The sequence below is a fragment of the Anopheles coluzzii genome, chromosome X (assembly GCF_943734685.1).
Source record: "Anopheles coluzzii chromosome X, AcolN3, whole genome shotgun sequence".
Taxonomy (NCBI): domain Eukaryota; kingdom Metazoa; phylum Arthropoda; class Insecta; order Diptera; family Culicidae; genus Anopheles; species Anopheles coluzzii.
Genome location: NC_064669.1, coordinates 37076 through 58833, shown reverse-complemented (window position 1 = coordinate 58833; position 21758 = coordinate 37076). Strand labels below are relative to the sequence as shown.

Below are 21758 nucleotides of genomic sequence, written 5' to 3'. Positions count from 1 at the left end.
GAAGCCTATTGTAAGCGTTGAAACGTCACCTCAAGAGAGGAGGAGGCCGCCAGCATCATCAGCATTTGCCCCCTAGTGTGGGGCGTTGAAGTTATAGCGCTTGTGTATGGTGGCGCCACCGTCGCCGCATACATTCAACCACTGGAGGGTGCGCCTAACCATCCTACTCCTCTTGCTCCCCTTGGATATTCCGAGGAGAATGAGATAAAACAGTAGTTGGCCAGCCATTTTTTGGTGTTAAACAGAAGACAAAAAAAAATCGTTTAAAAAGGAACCTCTTAAAAAAGCGTTTTTGCACCCCTTAAACTACGTGTGTGGCTTTGTACTTTATGTGTGGTGTACGAGTGTATCCTGCGTGTGTGTGTGTTCCTGTGCCAGACTAAATGCTCGATCGATATATAGCTTCGTCAGTGTATAAGGAAAAGAAAATGGGAGCCTTTTCTTGCACGACACTACTTTTTTGTTGGTTTTGCCACCAGCAGCAGCAGCTCCACAATGATCGCTCTAAGTTGTTCAAGCCAATGCGGCAAAAGAAAAAAAAAATGTTTTCTGGCTGCTTGCTAAAACCGAACAGAAATAGCCAACAACGCCCGCCCCTGAGTATAATATGGTGCGGTGAAAATGTGTGTATGTGTGTGTGTGCGCGCGTCTGCCCGTGTGTATGTGTGTGTATGCATAGTGTGAAATCAATTAACAAAAACACACCAACAATCACCCCAAAGCAGCGCACCGCAACCGGAACTCGTAGGAAAATCGGGAAAAGCGTGCGGATGAACAAGCGCGAACAACGGACTGGTTTTTTTAGGCTATTGAGCTCTGAAAGCAGGAGAGGTGGGAAGGGGGGAATAAATTAAGATGAGAAAAAGCATTTCTTGTTGGTTGTTTTTAGGCTTGTGGAAGAAGGGCTTTCAGAAAGAGGGATGGCAAAGGGTAGAGAGCAAACGTCGGATGGAAACTAAAAAGAGAGAAAACGAGATGGACAGAAGGGGAGGGAGGGAGTGGGGGGGGGGGGGGGAATACAATATGTGCGACTCCTTCCCATACGCCGTTTTCGGGGCAACCGCGCATAACTAAAAAGTGTAGTTTTTAAAAAGTGTGTGTCGTGTGTGCGTGAGTGAGCGCGCGCCCGCGCGTTTGTGTATATATAAAATTTATTTCTCCATTTTAGAGTGTGTGTGTGTGTGTAAATGTGTGTATGTAGTGAGCGCGCGCGTCGCCGCCACCGCCATCATCCTTTCCGATCTTACGCGAAATGAAATAAAGGAGAGAAGCTCAAAGATCAAAATTTGAAACGGAGGAAATACAGGAAAAATTGCACAGTTTAAATGGCGCTACCATTGGCAATTTTACTGCTCAACCATAGCCCTACTATTGCAACTATCTACTACAGCTACTATTACTACTGCCGCTTGTTTAGGGAAAAGAAAAAGAAGAGCCCTCTCCCCATAAAATGGATGTGTTAAAAAGCAACCTCACCGCGCGTCTAACGCGCTGCTTAACGGCTTCCATCAGCGACTCCCCCGCTGCTGTTCCCCAACGACTGTCGTGTGCGCGCGTGTGTATGTGTGCGCGCGGACGCGCGCTAGTACGTGTGCGTTTGTGTGTGGTGTTCTGTCTTCGTTCCGCTCCGCGTTGCCCTTTTGGTCCGCGGCTTACACACGCTGTCTCTCACACTATCAACCGCTCAAAAGCAGCAGTCCCAGCAGCACCAGCAACAACAGCAACCTAAAAAAGAGAGATAAAGAGAGATTTGGGTGTCATTAAGAGAGTGTGTTGTTTTTTCTTGTGAGAGTGTGCGTGACGCAGGAAGAAGGGATCGATGGCGCCTAATTTTTGTAATGCTTTCTTTTGCGCTTCCTTGAGCAGAGTGTTGAGTTGAGCGAGGCCGGAAAAATATCAAAACTAAGCAAACAGCCGGAAGAAACGGTTAAAATAATAATATTTTTAGTTGAAAATCGAAAAATGATTAAGCTGTGATACAATCACCTCCAACTTGGACGGCAAAAGCAAAGCGCGTGGTGTTTTCAACTTCCTTTGTCTCTCTCTCTCTCTCTTTCTCTCTCTATCTCTCTCTATCTCTCGCTCTCTCTCGCTCTCTCTCTCTCTCTATGTCGTTTCAACACGGAGAGAACGATAGTTTAATATCCGGTCAAACGACATAACACACAATCAACCTTCATTTAAAGAAAAGAACACCACCACCACCATCGTTACCGCCGTCGCCACTAGCACCCTTAGCCACACAAATCAAACAAGCCGTCATCATCGCAGAGCAGCATCCTTCAGAACGAAAGTTCTTTAATTTTTTTTGTTCTGCCTATTCTCGCCAAAAGTAACAAGGAATGCATGAAAAAGGTAGTCACGCAAAATAGGAAGTTTGCGGATAGAGCAAAAGATCGAAAGAGTAAACCGTGTGTGTTTGTGTGTTTGCGTGTACGTTTGTAAAAATATTTTTTCTTTTGAGCATGAGCGCATGATGTGGTGGTACTTTGGAAAAAGAAAAACCTTAAGAAGAAACAAAAGCCACTTACAGCAAGAGGTGTGAAGATTTTCGTTGGGAATTGTTTGTTGGGATATGGGTTTCAAGCTGGAGGGGACCATAATTGAGCCCAATTGAAATGTCAGTTAAAATGTGCTTTTTACGGGAAGGAAAAACTCTTCATAACGCGAACCATGTCGGAAGTGTGTAAATTTGTGTTAGTCTGTGTGTTTCGAGGTTGCGTGCGTGGTTAAAATCTACCTTTTTAACGTACGCAGCCACACACACACAAACACGCACGATAGAATTTTGAGGACTATGGGTTCCTCTTTCCGGTTTCTGCTTGCTCAGCTCAGTGCCACGAAGCCATGAGTGCCCAAAAGGGGTTTGGGTGGTGTTTTGTTATTCTCTCTGTTTGTCTCGCTCTTTGCGTGCCTGATAGTTCTTTGCGGTCTAGTTTTTGGATATTTTTTCACACACACTCTCTCACACACGCATGCACACACACACACACACACACACACACACACACATGCACACACACACATGCACACACATACACGCCGAGCAAAAAGCTGTGACCAAAGACAAATGTTGATTCTGTTCCTTCGAATGGGAAGGATAGTTTTATTTTGTGGAATGAGACCATTTCTTAAATGGACAAATGAACCCAACTCGAACAAATAACCTCTCATTTTTTTTAACGTCGCGGCCCATGGTACATTTTCAGTTTAGCTTCCTCATCATAAGTAGCACAGAATACGAACGTGTATATGAGTGTTTGGGGGGTAACAATAAGCGTTGGAGAAGTGCGATGTTTCTCGCTATTCATGGCGTATAAGTTCGTTGAACCCTGCTGTTCCTTAATAGCTGTAGTGCGTTTGGTGTTGGATACGGTCGCCATGTAATATCATTTACTATACCAATGGTAGATGCGTAAGATAGTAATTTTCCTTTCAAATAGCCCTCAAACATTATGCTCTTCGTCGCGACGGCTAATTGTTGGTTAGCCTGGCCAAATTGTATGGTTTATCTTCTTCAGTCCCGTTGTTTTCGTTGCGGGTTTGCGAATGATTTTGGGTAGCATGCGCGCTCGCCTGGGTTATGGAATACGCCAAAACATTTCACTTGAAGCGGTAATGAACACGGCGTCGCTATTGCTTTTTCTTGTTTCTGTCCGCCCGTGTTTCCATAGTTAAAAGCTCACGCATCGCAGAACATGCTACGTGAGAAAGAGTAATATGAGGAGACGCGACAATTACCGACTGCTCACGCGTCCTCAATTGCGGCACTCATTCTCATATGTGTCGACACTATACGCGCGGGCTTGTGTGCGTGTTTTGTTCTCTCCGTGCTCTCTCACACTTTCCCAGTCTTGCTTTTGGGCTCCTCTTCGATCGCTCACCGCGTGCTGCGTGCGCAATGGCGTCCTTCTGCCAAGATTGCTGTGCCGCCATTTATATTCGCTTTATAGTAAGGAAGGAATAAAAAAAGCCGAAGCAATAAAAGGTCAGATCGAAGTTTTTAAGGGGCTTTTGCTGTGTTATATATTATGGGGTGTTTGCTGTGGCAACCAAGGATGTTATATTAGTAGACCATGTGGTGGATAACAACATTTTGTCACACCGCCTTCTGATGCGCGGGCTCTTGATCCAGCGAAGTTGCTATGCCAAATCCCATACATCTTCAAAATATGTAAAACATAATGTTATGTTTTTGTCACATATGAAATGAAACAAACGTTAAATTTGGTAAAGAAACATAATTTAATAATGATTTTGAAATTTTAATTAAATTTAAAATGAACATAGTTTTAATAATTGCTCATTAAAAATTGTGGGAAGGGCTATTCCAGCACCTGGTCTCTTATAACATCCTTGGTGGCAACGAAAGGGGTGTTTGTTTATATAGGAACCATTGTTCTGTGCAAGGGGCATCTTAGCGAACAGATATTGCAATCCAACTTAGTCTGATGGAATTTACTATCGAAATAAAATGGATGAGAGTATTCGAAATAAAAAAAATACTACATCATGCGGGTACAATATGGCCAACCACGTTGGCTCCAAGTGTGTGTGTCTGTGTGTCCTGTGTGTAGTAGGGGAATTATAAATCGTGAGATAACATCCATCGCCAAAACGTCAGAAAACCACGCCATTGCCCGCGCGCGTAAGCTCACAGAGTCACAGAGAGGCCCGCGCACACACAATGATAATGGCGGCGGACACCCCAAGACGACGACACGCGTTCTGTCGACTAGAAAAAGCGGTTGCCTCCATGGGTAGGATAGAAGAGAGACGTAAAGAGAGCAACGTACATAGAGCGCCATGTTGGCATTATGCACGAGCAAGGAAGACACCGCGCTTCGTTTTACTCCTGGGGACTGATCGAGAGCGTTAGAGTTGCTAAAAAATGGCTCAAGACAACCCCAAAAATGCTTGCAAAACGTTCTCGACATTAAAAATCCTTCTAAATCGATCCCATGTCGAAAAGAACGCAGCCGGCGAGTTCCAGCACACGCACGCACGCATCAACTTTTGTTCTCGGCGTGTAAATCTATGTGTGTTGAGTTCTAAACGTTCCACAGTCTGAAGTAAAAAAAAAGATTAGCCGCGTGCCTTAGCAGCTGCATTTCGCGCGCGCTTTTTGGGCAGTTCTTACGCGTTTTGCGTTTGGGAGGGAGGGAGGGGGTGGCTAGCATTCAGCGGAGATACAGGCACGCACCAACACACATGACACGTATCTCTTGCTCGTCGGGGAAATGTAGTGTGTGTGTTATATCCAGCGTGCGTCATAATACGGGGGGTTTCGCGTCGCGCTCTGCTGCCGCCATGATGGCGCGTATGCGAGCCTAACTTTTTATTTGCTTTTTATCACTAGGGCTAAGTGTCTCTTAAAATGTTAAGAAAAAACTCCACTTTGAGTAATTTTCTGTGACACAGGGAAATAAGGAATAACATAAAGAAAAAACTGCCATAATGCGTTTTCTTGTCGTTGTCGGGCTGTTTTTATCTTCTTACATGTATATTTTGTATGCATGTGCTGTGTATTAGTGTGTTTGTGTAACCACGATGGGCGCATTAAATTTTTGGATCGATTTTTCACATTGAGAGCGCACGTTTCGCCGTCGACGACGCATAGTATTCTCGCTTTCTTTTTCTTTCAAATTTGCTCCTTGAATATATGTATGTCTGAACGTGTTCAACGCCAATCCGCCACTCACCATTATCGCTCACACCAAAGCGTTCGGGGCGAGTGAGTGCCACCGGTGAGAAAGAGCGAATAAAAAGTACCGCCTGACAAATGGATGAACAAGCGAACTTCGCGCACGCTCGCTCTTACTTGCCTGCTGTGACCTCTCGCGTTCCTGTACATACAATCGATACACATGTACACGAGTACACACACACAACACACAACACACAACACACAACACACAACACACACACAACACACACACAACACACACACAACACACACACACACACAACACACACACATAACACACACACACAACACACACACACAACACACACACATGTATACGATCACAAAACACACATATATACGATCACAAAACACACACACATGTATACGATCACACACACACACACACACACACATGTATACGAGCACCAACACACACACACATGTATACGAGCACCAACACACACACATGTATACGAGCACCAACCCACACACATACACATACAAATACGTGTACACGAGCACACAAAACATACACATGTATACGAGTACACAACACATACATGTTCACTCCCTCGGTCGCTTAAAGTCGCATCTCTCTTTGCCCTATAATAGGGTGTGTTGTGTGCGTGCCGTGTTGAGCCAAAAGAAGACAAACGCTTGAAGGCGCTTGGACTCGCTCGCACTGCTGCCATTTTGTGATTTTAAGCGGGCCGCCGCTTCCGTCGCGTGTGCATGGGCGTCATAAACGAATGAAAAAAGGGGTGCATAATATTACGATCGATTGTTCTTTCCACTACTATTGCCAGAACAAAATATAAATCCTTTTCTCATCGGCATGCTGTGATAGTAAACCTGGTAAAAATCATTTGGATTTTTGTTGTTTATGTTTGTTGTTTAGGCTAGTTTTTTGAATGAGGCCGCTTTGTTGTCCTGGGTTATGAATGTAGCGAAATGGCTAAGCTAATGCTGTTCTCAAGCTACAAACCCGCTAACTTGACCCTGTAAACAGTACGCGCGGAAGGTGCAAACATTCCCAATGGGGTTGCGGCAGTATACGAACACAAACGCAACACGCGCTTTACTCCACGGGCCGTTAGCATGGAACAAAATTGATGAATTTTCCATTTAGAGTGGCATTTGAATCGCAATAATTGCTCCAATTTTTTGTGAAGGAGAAGTAGAATGGATCACGAGCTAAAGCTGATTTAAATTCATTGGAAGGGGGACAAGAACTCGCAAATTTTCGCTCTTTGCTTTTACTACGCACACGCACGCACGCATGCACGCAAGCACGCACATGCACACACACACTATATATAAATATATATAAATATATGTACGTTAAACCTTCTGATTTAATACCAGTCGTTCAGTACCTGCGATGCGCTATGTGACAACAGTCTGTGATGACAGTATTTAAACGCTAATATTGATAACAGGGTGATAAGTTCTTTTGCACAATAACATCAAAAACGTTAAAATACATGAAGTTCACTTTGATCCCTAGAACAGGATTTACAACACTGACAACTCGGAAGCTAAGTCATGAATGAAAATAGTAATGGATGAAATACATAGCACAAGCCTGTGTGGTGTTAATCGTGTGCCTCCTGGGGATAGATTTTAAGGTTTTACAATTGTTCATACCTTTTTGGCATTATTTATTTCCTTCAATATTGTGAGGGGTGGCTTTCACCAAGAAGCATATCCATCCAAGAAGGAGCTTTTGTTTAAGTACTGTTCATTCTTGTATCGTTAGGTTTAAATCCACTTTGCACATATGAACAATGTAAAGAGGATAGAACTAAGGAGAAAGAAGTGTTTATTTGTTTTGCATGTTTTCAAACACAAGCGCACGTATCTTTTGTTTTCAAATTTTATTAAACCTTGGAATTGGCTGGTGCACCAATCGGTTTGAAATCGTATGTTGGTATGGAACGAAATTGTTCATTGGGAACACGGGTTTTCGCACTCAAACGTAAACAACATAACTGTCATGCTCGTTGCAGGGTACGCATGAAGGTCGAGCGAAGTTTCTCTTTGTAGGCAAATTGTATTTCCATTTGCAAACCACTCCTTTTTGAACGTTTGTGGAAGGAAGTTTGTGCAAAACACAACAATGAGACAAGTCAACATGGACAGGACACAAAGAAATAAAGGCAAATGCAAAAATCAATGGTCCGAGTAATCCAAGCCGGGTAATGATACTTTTTGCAAGCATAGCACAGGGTGGACTAAAAAAACATCCAGATTAATTCCACACTAACGCGCACACACGGCTATCGCTTAAACATTTTATTAATGAAAAACAATCAACAACAAATGTAAATTTATAAAATGAAATTTAAAAATCAACAACAAAAGTCGTGAAAATGTATCGTGTGGAATAAAATGATCGCGTAATAGGGCAAAATGACCATTCACCAAATGTCGAAACTTATAAAAACACAGCGACTACATTTATCAAACCATTGGAACATATTTTAATAACTCACGTTTTGCCATTTTTCTTGTTATTAGAGTATACAAACAGCACAGTTGTATTTATGTAAAACTAATGTATTGTAGCGACCTTAGCTAATACCACAGCCTCATCATTTTGCTCCTGTGTAAACATACAGGCGGTCCTCGAGATATACAGTAAATGGGGACCGAAAACGGACGTTAAATACCGCGTATCTCGAATTTCCACGTATCTTATAATTTCTAGCTAAAATATCACTAATTTTCGTATAATTTTACAAGTAGGGCATGGGTTTAGCCACTTAATTAAAGCTTTGATTTGATTCTGACTGCATATAACAGTTTTAAACATTTTAAAATGGTTTTTAACATTCGATCACCAGGGATCAAAGGTGTAACATAATGAAATTTTATTTTTTACATATAATTTTCAAAGAACTGAAAATTCAATAAAGCTTAAGACTTGTTGAAAATCATGCTGGTAAAATTACAAATTCTGACGATGGAAATGAAACATCAGATTCATGTAGATTAACATATTGCACATGGTGAATAACAACGGTTACATTCGAACCTGACTTGGAAAACCCTGTATAAACGTGTTCATCATGCAGGTGACTATTTCGCCCCACCTAATCAATTTAAAGAATTACAGTCTGTGTCCGATATACGCGGGTTATGCGTTCCCGAAGCATTCGCATAGTTCGAATATTCGCGTATGTCGAATATAACGTTCCTCGGTCAACATATAATTGGGAAATGGGTATTTTTGATAAAATTTAGTATTAATATATACTAACTCTCTCTTTAAAACTCTTATATATGTTTGGACTGTTCCCACAATTAATTATAACCTTCCCATTGCAAATCGTTACAAATGATCCACATATTGTGGGAAACATCCAAAAAATCGTGAGAACAACCGAAACATATAAGGGAAACAAAAAATCCACGAAAAACTCATATTATCAAAAAGGGATATATTTTTAATACTATACAAGCACACAAATACCCATCCCAAGGGTCGTTTTCGAGAGGAGAAATAGATACTCGTTGTTAGAGAGAAATGGTTTCAAACATGGATACTCTTGTTGTTGTTTGTTAGCCGGTTGTTAGAACGATTTTAAACGTTAGCAGATTGTGGCTCGGGATTATGCAATGCGCGTGTGTGTATGTCGAAAGGTAGGTGCGCCGACGCTGTAGTGAAAGACGTAACCATAAAGTGCTCAAAATAGAGTGACACACACACATATACACACAGTGAGAGAGAGAGAGAGAGACAGAGAGATAGAGAGATAGAGAGAAGAGAGAGAGAAGAGAGAGTAAAAGAGTGCCGAATGATAGTATTTATTTTAGATGAAATCATATGCCTCCACCCTCGTAGTCCTTATTTCCATTTTTCTACAAATGCGCGTGTGTTCCTTTTTTCCTAGTGTGGTGAGTTCTTGGATAGCGAAAAGTAAAACACGTGGAAGCAGCTTTTCAAAAAGCATACCCCCCTCCCCCATGTAACAGCAGTGTACATGCGTCGTGTGTGATTAGAGAAAAGTGTGCCGCGCAAAGAAAGTGCAAAGAAGAAAGTTAAACAACAAGAAAAAAAGACAGTGATTATCAAACAATCGCGACACACAGCGGAGAACAGCGGACAGGAGTGCCAGCCAGGTGCAACACACACAGATCGCCAAATAAAACGCGATATACCATACCATCCCCCCTGATGCACTACTGGCGTGGACACTCCTGTGCATCGTCGTCGTTTAGTAGCATCACTCGAGAAAGCAGAAGCAGCAGCAGCAAGAGTGGCTGCGGCGACACTAGGGAAGGGAGAGGTATCGTGAGACAGGTGCTGCCATCTGCAGGAGAGACGACAGCGTACGTCGTAGGACGCCTCTGAACCAGTGCTGCGAGGTGGAAATCAAGCGCGAGCGACGGAGGTGTCTCCCCACATCCGTCCCATTCTCCGATTCCGGTTCTTTGAATCAGACAGTGCGCGCATCCTTCTAGGATGAGTAGGAGCAGCAGCAGTAGTAGTCGATCGTCGAAAACAACATCCACATTGTTATTGCCTGCATCATCCATCGGAACGGCTGCAGCAACGGCAGCAGCAACCTCGACTGAAGCACGCTAAAAAGACAGTCGACAGCCGTTGGTGGTCTAGCAGCACGGACAAAGCCCTTTTATCCCATCACATCTCTTCATCGTCATATTCTCGCGATTCGTTGTATGCATTTGGTCCCCCCCATCAAACGCCCTGCAAAACGTGTGAATTTTGTTTGGTCTTCAGTTCAATTTTTGACAAACTTACCCTATTTCCTCATTGTGCACTGATTTAAAATTCGCGCAAGCAAAACAAAGCAATAAGCGTCGGAGAGATCTGCTAGATGTTGTGAGCGCGTATATCAAGGGTCTTCCCATAAGCCGTTGTGTCGAATTGTTGCCTGTACCGTGAACGACCAATCTTCGCGACAAGCAGTCCAGCTCAAGCAGCAAGCAGCTTGTCGAAATCTTCATTACACGTTTCAACACGTGTTCACGTGTCCGATCGTTTCCGCCCAGCCTCGCATAACACCCTCGCTCCCATCACGCATCACAAAGGGACGAACGGTAGGCAGGCAGGTATCAAAAGACAACTAAAATCGGCAAGAGCAGCAGCACCCCACAGCCGCTTGGCCGTGCGCGCGTGTAACCGCGGGTTGTTTGTCGGGCTAGTAGCAGAGGAAGATGTCGGAGCACCATCGCGGTGCTTGGGGTACGCGTGAGGACGCCGTCTGGTGGCCAGGTGGCATCTCGTCGACGGAACAGCAGACACTGCAGCACCATCAGCATCTCATTAACCAGCACCATCAACAGCAGCTCGCCCAGCAGCAGGCGGCCCAACTGCAGCACCAGGTCGCGGTACAGCAACAACAGCAGCAGCAGGCTGCGAATCAGCAGCAACAGCAGAACGACAGCGCCCGGAACAACAGCACAACGTCCACGTCCGCTACGCAGCAGTTGTTCTCGTACAAAATGGCTAACAGCTTTCAGAACCCGGTCACCACGATGTCCGGTGTGACCGTGTCCACCTCGAACGCGCCCTACGACTACCGGCTCGGCATGAGCACGGTGGTCGCGCGGCCCGGTGACCCCCCAACCATGTCCAGCACAGCGCCCACCACCCAATGGTGGTACTCGGGCGGCCAGAACGCGCTCGACAACTCCCTGCAACAGCAGCAGCAACAGCAGCAGCAGCAACAGCAGCAGCAACAGCAGCAACAGCAGCAGCAGCAACAAACTCAACAACATCAGGTATGTTGGTGGTGTGGTTGTCGTCCCCAACCTTTCCGGTGTGTGTGTCAGTGGGATGGTTTTGACCGATGGAGTGAGCGTTTCAAGTGTGGCGAGAAAAAAATAGAGAAAGACAGAGAGATAAAGAGGTAAAGAGATAAAGAGATAAAGAGATAAAGAGATAAAGAGATAAAGAGATAAAGAGATAAAGAGATAAAGAGATAAAGAGATAAAGAGATAAAGAGATAAAGAGATAAAGAGATAAAGAGATAAAGAGATAAAGAGATAAAGAGATAAAGAGATAAAGAGATAAAGAGATAAAGAGATAAAGAGATAAAGAGATAAAGAGATAAAGAGATAAAGAGATAAAGAGATAAAGAGATAAAGAGATAAAGAGATAAAGAGATAAAGAGATAAAGAGATAAAGAGATAAAGAGATAAAGAGATAAAGAGATAAAGGGATAAAGAGATAAAGAGATAAAGAGATAAAGAGATAAAGAGATAAAGAGATAAAGAGATAAAGAGATAAAGAGATAAAGAGATAAAGAGATAAAGAGATAAAGGGATAAAGAGATAAAGAGATAAAGAGATAAAGAGATAAAGAGATACAGAGATACAGAGATACAGAGATACAGAGATACAGAGATACAGAGATACAGAGATAAATAGATAAGGAGATAAAAAGAGAGAGAGAAAGAGAAAGAAAGAGAGATAAAGAGAGAGATAAAGAGATAAAGAAAGATATATAGAGAGAGAGAAAGAGACAGAGAGAGAGATAAAGAGATAAAGAAAGATATATAGAGAGAGAGAAAGAGACAGAGAGAGAGAGATAAAGAGATAAAGAGATAAAGAAAGATATAAAGAGAGAGAGAGAGAAAGAGAGAGAAAGAGAGAGAAAAAGAGAGAGAAAAGAGAGAGAAAGAGATAGAGATAAAGAGAGAGAAAAAGAGAGAGAGAGAGAGAAAGAGAGAGAGAGAGAAAGAGAGAGAGAGAAAGAGAGAGAGAGAGAGAGAGAGAGAGAGAGAGAATAAGTGACATTTTGTGACGAAGTTAAATGTATGGAAATATTTGTTTTATTCATTCCTCTCTTAAGGTCGCTTTAGACTTTGCGTGACAGTGAACGTGAAATTTTGTTTGGTTATATTTCATTGATTATTAATCAGAATGTGGCTTATCGTACACCAAAAGAAAGAATATTAAACTCCCCAATTATTTGAATTGTAATGCATATTGCAATATTGAATTAAATACATTTTCTTGTACTTCCCCGCTGACCATTATTTTTTCACCATGAACAAAGCGGGGAATCTCAAGAAAATGTATATCATTTATTTTTTTATATTTTATAGTCTAGGTCAGGGGTCTCCAAACTACGGCCCGCGGGCCGCATGCGGCCCTCGAGAGCCTATTACGCGGCCTGTGGCGACTTAGTAAAGGTTAAAATAAGTAGTTAATTATTGAGACTATTTTTGAAGAAAATTTTATTGTTGCCTTTCAGAGACGTCGACCAAGCTTAAATAATAGAATGCTATAGAAGTTGTGTATATTATGTTAGTATTTTCTTACAAAGACGAAATTTAAACGTTTACATTAGATACGGACAATCGAAAAATGGCCCTCAACACAATTATATATGTGAAGCAATGCGGCCCGCGAACTGAAAAAGTTTGGAGACCCGTGGTCTAGATGGTTGGGGAATTGAATTTCTTTTGTTTTTGTGTACAATAAGCCATATTCTGATAAAAAATTGAAATATAGAAAAAAAATCAATTCCACTGAGGCTGTAAAGCGGGCTTCAGATTGAACTCTTTCTAGTGAAATTGTTTGATGAAATTTAGTGAATTTGTTTCTTGAATTCGCTTCACAATTATCACTCAAAGGCAGTCATAAGCTGGGATATAGTAATACCTAACCTAGCTAAAAGAAAGTAAGCATAGGTTAATTTATTACCGTGAAATACATCATCAGAACGTAAATCATAAATCATTAATCATCGGCACGGAATTTATATTTCTGGTACCTCAGTTTGAATGCTTTTCTCACTCATTTGCCTTTCTGGCGAAGGCGCTGAGGTTTGTTGTAACATTGATAGTTGCCTCACTGTTCAACTCTGGAGGTTAGGTGAATAGTTAGGCGTTTCATGTAAAACTGATGTACACAAGGGTTATGCGCCTAAACAATTTTTTTGATCACATGTCCTGAACTTTTAACTGGGTGTTCGAAAATGTGCCGCAGATTCTGCTTTGCATCCGATGAATTCAGGTATCATCAATGTTTTCAAACATAATGCTGTAGCCTTGGGATTGTTTAGGACAGATTCAGGAAAGTATCCCGTGTCCTTGAGATAATGTGTGAAACCCTGTAAGAAGATCGTTATAAACCAGTAGTAACTTTTCGATTATCCCCAAAAGACATTACATTCGATTACATATGAAAATAGTCTAGTGGATGAGTGTATCACATAGACAATACTAGAAAAAGCTAGGAGTGTTTATACATTTCATTAAATATCTTGAAGGATATAGCTTATCGTACACCAAAAGAAAAGATATCAAATTACCCAACTATTTAGTTTGTGAAACATGTTGAAATAATTAATGCAATGCATTTCCTTGTGATTCTCCGCTGACCATTATTTTTTCACCGTGAAAAAAGCGGGGAATCACGAGGAAATATATTTAATTTATTTATTCAATACGTTTTATAGTCTAAACAATTGGGGAATTGAATATCCTTTCTTTTGGTGTACGATAAGCCATATTATGTTTCATATTTAATTAAATAAAGCAACAAAAAAAACACCAATTATCAAGTTAAATTTTACGCGGGCTTTACCAGGAAATAATCGATCTATCTAGTTCTTTCAATTGACTATTAAAGTTTATAAAAAAATGGTTCCCACTCCCAGGAAGAGGTTAAAAACTAAAGCTCACAAAATACCAAAAGAGTACTGATGGTCTTGAATTTTCTTGTACTAGAAGCACGAAAAAAACAAAACAAATTTGATTTTATTCAAGGCATTACAGCTTTCCCGTGCTACCTTGCAACCAGACATATCGGGACAATGGGTATGGGTGACAAAAAAAGCCAAAATCAACATGACTGAAACATTTCACGCCCATATGTACGTACTAGTGGTGGGTCGTACGATTCATTACACGCCCCGACTCGGAGTCGAGTGCGAACCAGTCGGAATCGATTCCGACCCGTAGATTCAGCGGGTGCGCTAGGTCGGAGTCGGAATCAAATCCGACCCGCGGGTGCAACGAGTTCGGGTCGTCACGAATGATGAGTAGGTGCGAGAAAGCATAAGCGACTGCGACCCGTTAGTGCAGCGATTTCGAGTCGGTTCGAGACAAGGTGTATACAATTCCCGACTCGAACTCGCTGCACCAACGGGTCGCAGCCCGTCATTCTGGTCGACTAGAATTCGCTGCAACAACGGGTCAGACTGACCCGACTCCGGGTCGCTTACGGATGGCTCCGATCCGATAGTTTCGGGTCGACCCGCCCATCACTAGTACCCATACAGGATGACTATGGTGCGATGATGTATTCAATGAAATGCCAACATTGTAACGCTCCCACTCATGGCATGATATTCGCCGTGAATCTGATTGTTTTTGTATCGACCTGTCGTCGAATATAATCGAATGTCATCGAAGTTGGCTTCAAGCTACACGGCGCGACGTGATTTGGCGGGAATGTCTGGTTGCATGGTGAGACTATCGTAAAAGTGTGCGCTGTTCTTGCCTATGAACGACGTGCGTCACTCTTTTGCTTTGACGGTTCTTCGCAAACATACGTTGGTTCTTCGTGTCGTTCCTTTTTCAAGCTCGTGTCGGGTTTCTCCGCAGTGTGTCCTTTTAATCCTTTGACAGTACCGTGTTTTGTAAACATAGATCAAAGAATTGTCATCAGATTTATGATAGATTTTGAAGCATTACCTACATCTTTTGTTTCATTGTGATAAGCGGCGTAGCACATCGTTCTCGTTATTTTTTTATTCTCTTATTTGTTCGAAAGATAATCACTGAGCGTCAGATACACTAAGCTAAGCGGTGAGCAAAAGCAGCCATATGAATCAATATTATTATTACTTTTATTCAGGAGGAACGGTCAAAAAAAGGCGTATTGCTACATTATATCAATATATTAATATTATAATCAGTTCTTAGTATGTTTATACAAGAAACCGTACGAGGGGAATCGTTTCATTCAAGGGAAGGCTGGTTTGAAAAGTGTGGTTTTTTGGGTTTACTTTGTGCTATCTTTGTGTGTTATAATTGGTCAGTAAGTTTTGTAATTGTAATTGCGCCATCAATCAATTTGTTTTTCTAATGTGCTTACTTCGTTTCTTCGTATCTTTCTCTTCTTCCAGAGTCAAGCGCACGTTCAGAATAATGTTATTCTGAACAAAATGGTGACTGGCGGTACCGTAGCGGGCGGTAAGGTAAAGGACAATAAGCCGAGGGGGCGCATGACAGCGTACGCCTTCTTCGTACAGACCTGCCGCGAGGAGCATAAGAAGAAGCACCCGGAGGAGCAGGTTATATTTGCGGAATTTTCGCGCAAATGTGCAGAACGGTGGAAGGTAAGTCGTATTGACAGACACATATATACAATTACGAGAAAGCGAAAAATGTGAACAATGAAATATATATTTTCCCGGCATTATGTTGTGTGTTGCTTCTTGTTCTTGTATTGTTCCCAATCCTAGACAATGCTGGATAAAGAAAAGCAACGCTTCCACGAGATGGCCGAAAAGGACAAGGCACGGTACGAGCTGGAGATGCAGAGTTACGTGCCACCGAAGGGGGCCGTCGTTGGACGGGGCAAAAAGCGGAAGCAATTCAAAGACCCGAACGCACCGAAACGATCGCTGTACGTACTGTTGCGTGGTTTGGTTTACGCACATCCTGTAGCAATCGTTTCACTTTTGGTCAGACGTTAAAGTAATTATTTTCACTTTCAGCTCGGCTTTCTTCTGGTTCTGTCATGACGAGCGGAACAAGGTAAAGGCACTGAATCCGGAATACGGCGTTGGCGACATCGCAAAGGAGCTGGGCCGAAAGTGGTCCGATATGGATGCGGAGATTAAGCAGAAGTACGAGCAGATGGCCGAGAAGGACAAGCAGCGGTACGAACAGGTACGTCTTACCCCAGCTCTCGCGCCCCGGGTCTCCCTAGAGTCTCATTATCATTTGTTTCCATTCTTTCTCTCTTTACTGTATCCTTCCTCCCGGCATTGCAGGAGATGACCGAGTACAAGCTAAAGTGTAAAAATGAACAAGGTGGCGTTACACCCGGTCTGAACCTGCCACAGCAGCTGCAGCAGGCCGGGCTCCAGCATCTCCCGCAGCACGTACAGGCCGCCGCTCAGCTTCAGGCCCAGGTAGTCCAAGCGCAGCAAGCCGCCGCCGTTGCCGCAGCAGCCGCGGCCGCCGTGCAACAACAGCACGACGACGACGACGAGGACGAGGACGGCGATGAGGATGATAATGAGTAAAATTAAAAACAAACACAAGTGGAGAAAGTCTTACAGCAGCAACAGTAGGAGCAGCAGTCAGCAAATACACACAAAATAGCAACAAACAACAACCAACAAAACATCATCATCATAAGCCGAAGACGAATAACTAAACCACCATCGAGAAAACCTAACGGCTGCTCACTCTACCCCCCCTTTCTCGACACCTGTAATTTTCCCACAAATATCTTCCTCTGCATTCTTGCATTTTTTCGTCATCGTCGCAATACACACTTCTGTTCATCCCCCCCTCCCCCCGTTTTTATATTTCTCTCTCTCTCTCTCTCTCTCTCCCTCTCTCTTTCGCTCTCTATCTTGCTCTTTTCTCTCTATACTCATCCCTATTAATTATTGAAAACGAAGGAAAACTCCTGAACAGCATAGGTGGCATTGTAATCGAAGGGAAATCATGCCACATATGCATTACTATCAATCTATCAATAACTACCGTCCCACCCAGGACAGAATAAGTTTATTCGGTTTAGACGAGTTATGAACGAAGAAAAAGGACAAAGCAAAAGGAGAGAGATGGAGAGATAGCGATAAGAGAGAGATAAAAGAGAGATAAAAGAGAGGGAAAGAAGAAAGAAAGGAAGGAGAGGAGAGAGAGAAATAGAGCGAGAGAGAGAGCGAGAGAGAGCGAGAGAGAGCGAGAGAGAGCGAGAGAGAGCGAGAGAGAGAGCGAGAGAGAGCGAGAGAGAGTGAGTGAGAGTGAGTGAGAGAGCGAGAGAGAGCGAGAGAGAGAGGGAGAGAGGGAGTGAGAAACAACGAGAGAGAGAAAGCGAGAGAGAGCGAGAGAGAGAGAGAGAGAGAGAGAGAGAGAGAGAGAGAGAGAGAGAGAGAGAGAGAGAGAGGGTGAGAGTGGGTGAGATTAGGAGAGTGTTTAAGATCGGGTTCAACGAGCACACCATAGTCCTGACATTGACCTGATCAAAGATTAAGACAATGGCATAGAAAGGGGGGGAAGGAGAGTGGGCGTTGTTGGAATCGTGGAGGCGACAACACATAAATTGGCATTTCATCATGGAAGACTACAGTAAGGGGAAATAAGGTAGATTTGGATTGGACCAGGAACAAACAAAAACAAAACAAAACAAAAAAAACACAAGGAAAAGTGTTGCTTTGCAGCGTTCATTATAAGCAATTATGTTTAATAGAGATACACGGCCCTTGCTCGCTCGCCCGTTTGCTCTCTTTATCTCGCTTTTCCCCTATCCTTGTTATACCCGGACATGAAAGACACACTTTCCCGCGCAAAGTGTCCTCTGTGTAATGTGCACAGGGAGAGAATAGGGGAGGGAGCGAAGGGGAGAGAGAGAGAGATGAGGGAGCGCGTGTGCGCGTGGCAGTGTGAGGATTTTTTTAGCTTTTAAGGAGCAAATGAGATATATATTAGAACAGCGCGCCACAGCTAGACAGAGAAAAATAGAGAGAGCCAGAGAGAGAAAGAGAAAGAGAGAGAGAAAGAGAGAGAGAAAGAGAGAGAGAGAGAGAAAGAGAGAGAGAAAGAGAGAGAGAGAAAGAGAGAGAGAGAAAGAGAGAGAGAAAGAGATAGAGAGAAAGAGAGAGTGTGAAGTCGAGAAAAATTATGTCAAAACGCGAACAACCTCATTTTTCCCCATTTGACACGCGATCGATTGTTATTGATCATAGATGTAGACACAAACCATCCCCGGGACACCGAGCATTTGCACGGTGCTGGTCGTGTTCGTTGCTTATTGGTAAACAACTCTCTCTCTCTTGGTAATTTTTGTGCCTCTCTTTCGCGTTTTTTTTTAGTGTATGTAACTTTTCCTCCAAACACACATTAATGCGTGAGGAAATTATGCGCGATTTTTTTCGATTTGCGGTGCGTCTTGTGCGCGAGCGTTTGTGTGTCTGTCTGTATGTACGAGTGAAGGATTTTCAAGTGTTTTTGTTGGGGGAATGGCAACACTCACGTCTCTTTGATCACCACCCGTAGCACACACACACACTCACACTAGCATCCCACCACCCACCATCTAGCTGGGCTCACATTTTTCCATAAGCGTGAAACCCCCAAAAACAGCAGCAGCAGTAGACGCAAAGGCGATTAAGCAGAGTTCGAAATATGCGTTAGGTTCTATAATATTTTTTTTTCTTCCCGTTATTCTCTCAAAAATATGTATCTCCTGAACAATTTATACTTTGTAGAATTCAATGCGGTGATTCGCAGAATAAATAGAGGCGGTGCGCGAACTGAACAAACGCCGACCGTAGCCACCCCCAAAACTCATCCCGAAAAGCTTTTTTCTGCGTGCGCATCTACAAAAAGGGAGAGGAAGGGGGGGGGGGGGGTATGAAGGAAATCAAATGCAGAAGAATTAAAGTGCAGGAAAGCGATAAAGAACGATAAACAGGGATGAGGTGGCAAATTTCTTCTCTTCCTTAAGTTTGTGCTAGCATATTTGTCTCCTTTCGCTACGAACGCGAACACTCTCACATACCCTCATACATAAACACGAACCACTCATCCACAACGGTTTGGTATGTGTTAGTGCGTGTGTCGTTAAGGGAATAAATTCACACACACACACACACACACACACACACACACACACACACACACACACACACACACATACACATACACATACACATACACATACACATACACATACACATACACATACACATACACATACACATACACATACACATACACATACACATACACATACACATACACATACACATACACATACACATACACATACACATACACATACACATACACATACACATACACATACACATACACATACACATACACATACACATACACATACACATACACATACACATACACATATTAGCCTGCCATAGCCACTAGCGCTAAAAGGAAACGAAGTGCAGAAACCCATCAAAACCATATGGAAAAGGGATGAATTTCAGCAGAATGAAGAAAACAAATGTTCTAACAAAATCAATATAATGTAAAAGAAATATGATTCATAATATAAGTAATCCATATTTAGAGGAAAGCGCGACACAAATTGTTTTTTTTTCTACAGGATGCTGTTGCCTCCGTTTGACTTCTTGAAAGTATTTTTTTTAGATTATTCTGTAATGCAGTCCGTCATTATCTTCTCGTATTCCCACTCCATTCGTATCATTCAAGCACTCTCTCTTTCTTGGATCCTTTCTTTATGTATGGTTGGTGAAGGCGGAAGAAGTCACTTAAGCAAACTGAAATCAAATACTATCTTGTCCCCCTGGCTCCCCCCGAAAAAAAGAATACGATCACTTTGCCTTCGCGAGGGTCGAACTTATTGCGTTGCGTCAGTTTTCCATCCTTATTTTAATCTACAAACATCCCGATCTTGTTGTTATGTGTAAAATGTGAAGAAAAAACTAAGCCATATCCTCCCTCTTCATCTTTCTCTCACTCCCCTCTCTCTATAGTTATTTCACGCTTTCATGTAAGTTCCCTTGGCCTTGCCGCTCTCGGTAAAATTTCTTTCATCTGTTCGTTCCTCTTAACTTGCACGAGAGCCTATTTTCCTGTTCCATCTTCTCTCTTCTTCGCAGCACTACAACACACAATCTGCGGTAAAGTAAATTAAAAAAATGGTAGCATAAAACAATGTATTAAATTTGAAGTAACGTTTTATAGGACAAAATAAGAATTCAACAGTTAAGTAAAGATGTGGAGCGCGAAGGAGCAAAGGGAAATAATAAGATAAGTTACTCGGAAGCACCTAAAAGGAAAAGGGTTCGTTTTAGTCAGGCAGGAATCGGTTATGATGTGAGCGTATGATTTTGGGAAAGGAAGAAGAGAGGAGAAGGGAAGGCTAGCGAACGAAGGGGGCCAAGAGGAGTATTAGTCCGAATCAAATGTAAAATTTAGTGGATTTACTTTTCCTTTATTTTATATTTTTCAATATTTTTTTTATTTGTCTACCGCTTTCATCGTCATTCGATTAGAACCACATTTTCTTAGAGATAAGTAAAGCAAGCTTACAAACGCCCACACATTCACATACACGTAGAAATAAAATGTTTTATTTTTTTATATGTTTTAGTTGTTTTTGCCATCTGCTTCTCGTCTCGGTTGCTGCGTTCCACCACACGTCAATCCAGGTGGCGAAAGAAGCCCGGGAGCCCGCCAAGGCCTAGAGTAGGGTAAAGATAAGAAGGAGGAGAAGATGGAGAAGGCGAGGAAGAGAAGCAGTTATAAACAAATTGAAAGAAGCGATATTAGTAGAAAGTGGTAAGAATAATGGAAGGTCGCGTTTTGTTTACTTTACCGCCCAACCCCCTTCTCTTTTGCGGAAGCAGAGAAAGACATCCCCATCCCCCGGCCAAACGAAATACAATTTAAAGCGTTCCAGCTCACATAGATGCAGAAGCAGAAATAGAGATGGAGAGATATGGGGAATATACCACAAGGCAGAAGAGGGGCATTAAATACACAAAAAAGGCTACAACTTGAAAAAGTAAGTATAAGAGATAGTAACAACACAACAAAATATAAATTCATTATAAACTTACACAAAAAGAGAGAGAAAAAGAGAGAGAGAGATAGAAAGAGAGAGAGAGAGTACGAGAGAGAGAGAGAGAGAAAGAGAGAGAGAGAGAGAGACAGAGATACATCAAACACACGAGTAACACACGTTCTAGAGAATAGTGTGAAAAAATAGAGAAGTAAGGAAAGAAAACAAAACAAAAACCCAAGAATGACATTGAAATAACCTGGAATGGACAAGCATAATAAACCCGCCTGCGCGCAACCAAGCAGTAACAGCGGCGTGAGTGGCTTGTAAGACACCGTGAAATAATTAGGAA

General features: G+C 42.5%; 1 protein-coding gene across 5 annotated transcripts in view; it reads left to right on the top strand.

Moving 5' to 3' along the window:
• The window catches only part of LOC120955729 (high mobility group protein DSP1), a 42363-nt gene extending 21378 nt beyond the window's left edge, over positions 1-20985 (top strand). For all 5 annotated transcript variants that reach the window (XM_049607626.1, XM_049607623.1, XM_049607616.1 and 2 more), the window contains exons 3-7: positions 9586-11440; positions 15801-16013; positions 16140-16303; positions 16395-16569; positions 16674-20985. In XM_049607626.1, coding sequence (XP_049463583.1) covers positions 10874-11440; positions 15801-16013; positions 16140-16303; positions 16395-16569; positions 16674-16928 — 1374 coding nt within the window. In that variant the 5' untranslated portion in view covers positions 9586-10873 and the 3' untranslated portion in view covers positions 16929-20985. The remainder of the gene's footprint in view (positions 1-9585; positions 11441-15800; positions 16014-16139; positions 16304-16394; positions 16570-16673) is intronic.
• Positions 20986-21758: the final 773 nt, after the last annotated feature.